The sequence below is a fragment of the Hyperoodon ampullatus genome (genome assembly GCF_949752795.1).
Source record: "Hyperoodon ampullatus genome assembly, chromosome: 19".
Lineage (NCBI taxonomy): Eukaryota > Metazoa > Chordata > Mammalia > Artiodactyla > Ziphiidae > Hyperoodon > Hyperoodon ampullatus.
The window spans coordinates 2,331,702-2,337,819 of record NC_136932.1 but is presented as its reverse complement, the minus strand read 5'-3'; the positions used below and the strand labels follow the sequence as shown (position 1 = coordinate 2,337,819).

At 60.2% G+C, this 6,118-nt stretch overlaps 1 protein-coding gene and 1 long non-coding RNA gene across 2 annotated transcripts; both read right to left on the bottom strand.

Annotated features, from left to right (window-relative positions):
• Positions 1-353: 353 nt before the first annotated feature.
• On the bottom strand, positions 354-1,180 carry LOC307067226. Its single transcript, XR_013811414.1, has 2 exons — positions 965-1,180; positions 354-641 (listed from the first exon to the last, which is right to left on the bottom strand). It is a non-coding gene; the product is annotated as an uncharacterized lncRNA (long non-coding RNA).
• A 323-nt stretch (positions 1,181-1,503) lies between these two features.
• Positions 1,504-5,328, bottom strand: DLX3 (distal-less homeobox 3; the record flags this gene model as incomplete). Its single annotated transcript, XM_079726356.1, has 3 exons — positions 1,504-2,183; positions 3,779-3,969; positions 5,004-5,328. 3 exons carry the CDS (start codon positions 5,326-5,328, stop codon positions 1,836-1,838), a joined length of 864 nt encoding a protein of 287 aa, XP_079582482.1. The 3' UTR covers positions 1,504-1,835.
• Positions 5,329-6,118: the final 790 nt, after the last annotated feature.

Genomic DNA, 6,118 nt, shown 5'->3' with positions numbered 1-6,118 from the left:
GCCCGAGATCAAAGGGCAGCCCTGAGGTGACCCGGTGGCAGTGGCGGAGGGCTGCTGGCTGGCAGGGGATGCCAAGCCACCAAGCAGAGTGGAGTCAGGGGGGCCAAGGGCTGGGAGCCTCCACTCCCCAGACCGTGGGGGCAGCCATGGGGTCAGGAGCACCTCATATCCGGGGCCAGGCTCAGCCCAGTCCTTGAGCCCAGAGCCCCAGTAGTAGGTCCCCAGGGCTCTGACTCCCCCAGGAGACCTTGGAGGCTCAGAGGGCTTTCTTTCCCCACCAAACACCTTCCCCAACTCCCGGCCCTCCGCCGAGAGCTGCCTGCCTCTAGCCTCCAGTTCAAAGAGCTCAGTGGTTATTTTCTTCTTTTTTATTAATGTTATATATAAAGATGGGTCCAATAAGAAAGCAGAAATGAGAAGGCTGGGAGGGGGTGGGACTTGGCTTCGTTCCTCTACCCCTGGGGTGGGACTCTTCGAGATCCACCACGTCTCTCCTCTCGCCTGCGCCTCCCACAAACCCAAATCCAGCCGGAGCCCACATCTGTTTCTCTCAGCTCACGACGCACAGGCAGGTACATCCAGGAGGAAAGGGCCACATAAATAGGAAACCACAGTAGGGAGGAGGCTGCTTCTCTCTGTTGCTTTAAAAAAAATACATACTATATATATAGCTACAGTCTCCTACCTCTCCTTTCCTTCGATGTTCGACCACATCAGGGGTGGAGGAAAGTCAGCTCTGGGGGGCGTCTGGGCCAGGAAGGGGCAGTGCCACTGACCCTTCAGACAGCCACCCCTCACCCCTAAAGGCACCGAGTTATAACCCCTCCCTTGTGCCCCGTGCACCTCACCCGACATTCTCCGTCTCGGCGGGAATTATCTGTTTCCAAGGCCACCAGAAAGGGGGTGTTTTGGGGTTTGTCTTGCCTTGGAGATTTGGGGTTTGGCGCCCAAACTGCCAACTTACTGGAGGAGAGGAATAGGTGGGGTGCGGGCGAGCAGAGGCACCCACGCAGGGGAGATTGGTCCTATCTGTTAACAATGCCCTTTGTCGTCCTGTTTTTCAACAGCTTTTGAAACCAAAGTTGTGCAAAGTCCTGTACATGGAAGAAGAAATGGGTCCTCGGGAAGGGTGCCTGGGATCCACCCCTCCTCTCCGACCAAAGCGGGGGAGGGGAGGTGCTCCTTGAGTTCTCTCTAAAGCCGCAAATATTAAAAGCTTCCCTTACTTGGGGGCTCTTCTTTGGTTTAACCCTCAAACCCTAAATGAGGGCTAAAAGTTCAGGGCGGGGCTCGTTGAGGTCCCTACCCTGAGTCCCAGTCTCAAGGTTCAATGTCTTTTTGGCGGAGGGAATGCTCAGTTAAGGGGCAGCCCAGGTCCCCGTGGCAGGAGCTTAGGCCTGGCAGGTCCCAGAATCCACAGTGCCTGGTGCCCCAGCCCAGGCTTGACCTGAAGACGCTCCACAGTGTCCCCAGTGCCCAAGGAATCCAGTCTAGGGACTCGGTACTAAGTTTTAGAATCTGGAAGGTGATGAGCCATTTAAAGCCAATCCAGGCTCTTGGAGCAGAAGGGAAACAGCTGTCCCAGCTGGAGTGAAGTTCCCAAACATCTGGAGGGGCACCCCAGTGTCTAGGCAGGGGAAGGGAAACTCAGGGGGCATCCTTGGTCCATGCAAATTTCATCTGGAAGCTCTTGGGTCCCTGGAGGAAGGGGCAAGGGAAGGGGGAAAAGGGGTGTCCTCTCAGCTCCTCGATGATTCCTGAGTGTCCGCTAGGACGGAGGCGCCTTCTGCTTGGTCCTGGGGTTCCTTCGTGAGAGGTTCAGGCCAGGTGGGTGCTCAGTACACAGCCCCAGGGTTGGGCGGGGGCCCGGGGGAGGCATGGTGCAGGGCGGCTGGTTGAGGCGGCGGCTGCTGTAAGTGGGGTCCACTCAGGTTCTGTGCATGGTACCAGGAGTTGGTGGGGTCGTCCAGGTAGCTGGGGGAAGCACTGTACGGGAGCGGCGGGGGCAGCTGGCTGCGGGCGGGGGCTGGAGTAGAGAGGGAAGAGGTGTCCCAGAGGGCGGGTGACGGTGGTGAGTTGCAGGCCATGGAATCGCTGTTATTGGGGCTGTGCTCCAGGGGCGCCTCCCCGTTCTTGTACAGCTTCTTGAATTTGGAGCGGCGGTTCTGGAACCAGATTTTCACCTGCCCCAGAGAAGAAAGGGGGAGCTAGTTAGCCTCGCAGAACGCTGAGTGAAAACCCATCAGGGAACCCAGCCTAGAGAGGGCAAGGCCAGCACCCACCGTCACACAAGACCCGGGCAAAACGCAGGCACCCGAGCCCCCAGGCCAGCGTCTGTTTTCTGTCGGGGACAGAACGTGGGCCAGGAACTCCTGACTGCCTGGGTCCACGTTTTGCTCTGCCGCTTAACTAAGCGTGTGACCTGGGGGAAGCTACTTAACCTCTCTGGTTCTTGCTTTCCTCATCTACAACATGGGGATGATGGAGCACTATTACCTACCTCACAGGGGTACTGTGATGCTCAAAGAAGTTAAGACAAATAAAGAGCTCAGAACAGCCAGCCATACTACTGACATAGTAAAGCACTGAATAAAAGGCAGCCCAGGTGGGAGATGGGCGGTTTGTGGTATTTTGTTCACATTGGAAACCCATAAGCAGAGGTGCACAGGTACGCAGAGACAAATGCACACCCCCATAAGCATCTCCGTGCGCCGCAACGCACGCACTCACAGCTTCACCCACGAGACACCAGGCTACAGGGATACACACATGCACAGATACAGCCAGATAAACACCCTGCAAACATGAGCACCCACGTTCACACACTCAGGAGCCCTCCAGGGCTGGCTAATGGGGGTGACCTGGGGACTCAGGCGCAGGTGAACCATGATGCCCCAAATTTCCCTTGGGGTTTCTCCCCCTCCCCCGGCTGCTCTCCACCCCATGACTGGTACAAACAATGAATCAGCTCCTCACCGGGTGACCCAGATTCCCGGCGGACCAGGCCCCACGCAGCCGCAACCCAGGCCCGCCTGTCAACACCTTTAGGGAGGCAGGCGTCTGCCACTCCTCCCCTGAGCAGTGACAGGCTGCTGGGGGCTTTAGGGACAGGCTGGGGGTGGGGGGAGTCCCACCTCTGAGTTCCTGTCCGCCTTTGAGGGGAACCTCTGTTCTTGGCTCCCGGCACACACAAAGGGGTGGAGTATTTGGGTGCTGAGCAGGAATGCAGTCTTTTGATACAAGCACACATTTTTGTACAGGCACTCACCCCTGTGCCCAGTCAAGTACATCTGCCTTGCCATCTATAAGCACAGTGACCCCTGAAAGGTCTCACTCCTTAAGTGTGCTTTCCCACATGTACACAGATCCATTAGCCTGTGTGCAAATATATACATGAATACACGTATATGTACACCTCTTACACACACACGCCTAGCCTGGGGGGAGACACGGAGTAGACTCCTATCAGCGACCAACCCTGTGAGTGACCCACACTGTTGGGGGCCTGTGGGAGCTGGCGATTCTGGGGTACAGGGAGGACACCTCTCCTTGTGAGAGACTCAGTCGCACAGGTTCACAAATATGCACGCCTGTACACGTGCTAATGCACAAACTTCCAACAGAGGTTGAGATCTGGGGGCCCCTCCACCCACAGGCAAGGGTTTCAAGGCCCTGCGGGGAACTTAAGAGGCCATGTAGGCTCAGCGGCGCCTGGGGAGTCCCGGGGTCCCGCGGGGCCCCACCGAGTCCTCGCGGCCCTCCACCGCCCACCACTGACCTGCGTCTGCGTGAGGCCCAGCTGCGCGGCCAGCTCGGCGCGCTCGGGCAGCGCCAGGTACTGGGCCTTCTGGAAGCGGCGCTGCAGGGCGGCCAGCTGGTAGCTGGAGTAGATCGTGCGCGGCTTTCGGACCTTCTTGGGCTTCCCGTTCACCATGCGCACCTCGGCTTCCGGCTCCTCCTTCACGGACACTGCGGGCAACGCACGGGGCAGTGGGCGGCTCAGCCTCGGCCTGCGACCCCGGGGCCCCCATGGGCCCCGCGGGACACCTCACCCTCCGGCCCACCTACTCACCCCGGGACTTCCCGGCTGCTCGCTCCGCCGCCGGCGCCCCGGCTGGGAGCTGCGGCCACAGTGCCGGGCCGGAGGCCGCCCGCGACGCGGCGCTCCCCCGCTCCCAGCTCCGCGCCCCCAGAGCGCGGTCCCGGCGCCAAGCTACCGCCGGACGCGCACGGCCGCCGCCGCGCTCTCCGCAGCTCCCGCCGCCGTCTGCCCGCCGCCCTGTCGCCCGCGCCACGCCGTCGGTCGCTTCTCTCCCTCCTTCCCTGCCGTCCGCCCTTCCTTTATTGTTCTTTAAACTTTTTATTTGGGGATAGTTTTAGGTTTTCAGAAAAGGTGCGGACACGTCAGACTCCCTGCTGCTTCCTTCGCCCTCCCCTCGGTTCCCTTCTTGTGTCCTTTCTCTCACTTTGTCTCTCCACTTTTACGCTGACGCCACTTTTCTCTCTTTCAGTTTCTCCGCTCTCTGCTGCTGCTTCCTTCCCTGTTCCGGTAATTCTGAGGGGGTCCCTCTCCGTGTCCCCCTCACCTTTCTCCCTCCCCCCCAGCCCAGATCCAAAGCGGGGTCGCAGAGCTTCCAGCGCCCGCTGCCTACCCGCCAGCCCTCTACAACCCGAGGGAGGACCGCCTGCTGAAGTTCCCGGAGAGCACCTGGAGCAGGAGGTTCTCTGGCATCCACAGCCCCTGCGCCCTCGCCTCGCTCGCCCGGATCCTCGCCCAGGACCACGGCGCCCCGCACGCACCACGCCCCGAAGGCGCGCAGTCTCGGGACTGGACGGTCGCCTGTCCCCTCTGGGGGTCATCTAGCCCACCTTCTCTAACTTCGGACAGTACCTTTCTTACCCGGGGCGCCTCCCTAGATTTCGGCTCCAAGTCCTCGCCTTTCTCTCTCTCGCTCGGGAACCTTCCCGTGTCCCCCACTCTCCCGCGACCCCGTGGTCCTCACCTGGGTCCTGCGCGGGCAGTGGCTGTTCCCGGTAGGCTCCGTATTGCCGGTAGGAGGTTCCGTAGGCATACTCGGACTTGGGCGAATACGCGCCCGTGCCTGCAAGCCCGTTGAGGTTGAACTGGTGGTGGTAGGTGTAGGGGTTCACGGTCTGGCCGTAGGGCTGGCCCGAGTAGTAGTCGTGCTGGGGAGCGCTGTAGTAGCCCAGGTCGGTGACGGAAGACTCCGGCAGGGTGGGCGAGTCCTTGGAGCCCGCATGGCAGCTGAGCGAGCTGGAGATGTCGGTGAGGATGCTGCTGAGCTTGCGGTCGAAGGAGCCACTCATCCTGGCGGGCGCCGCGCCACCCCCCGGGCTGGCCTCGGCCGGAGCGCCGGAACGGGCAGGAGCGCGGGGGACGCGGAGGAGGCGAGGCGGGGGTGCGTGTCCGGAGGGCAAGGGGAGGGCCCGGCCGCGTCTCTGGGGAGGGTCGGCCGAGGGGCGCTTAGACCGTCGCCGCTCTTCCGGCGGTCGCGGCGCGCTTCTCGTCGCGTCCCGAGCCACAGTCAAATGCTGCCAGCTCCGCCCGGCCAGCCGGTTATAGACTCAATAGTGGAGTCGCAGAGGGAGGCCCCAGCGCTCTGATTGGCTGCAAGTCTTGCCTTCCAGGCAAAACATGCTCTTGAGCTCTTTCGTTCCTCTCTCTCTCTCTCTCTCTCTCTCTCTCATTCTTTGTTGTTACCCAACACACACACACACACACACACACACACACACTCACTCACACAGACCCCTCTGTTCCTCCTCCTGTGGATCCCTCCCTCAGCCCAGATAAACCCCCAGTGTCTCTAAGGGAAGAGTGGGAGGAGGGTGTCTATCTGTAGAGTCCCCAGGATCCTTCAGTCTGTCTGTCTCTCTGGCTGTGGGTGGAAGGTGGGTTCAGGTGCGACAGAGAAGGAGGGGAATTTGCCTATTGGGTGCTTGTGGAGGGAGGTGGTCCAAGGTGTGTGTGTGGGGGGGAATGACAGGCAGACAAACATGCCCCAAGTAGAAGGACCCAGGGCTCATGATAATGTTCTAATTTCTTTTAAAATCAGAAGAAAGGAGAACATTTTAGGTTGAAGAAAATGGTTGAGTG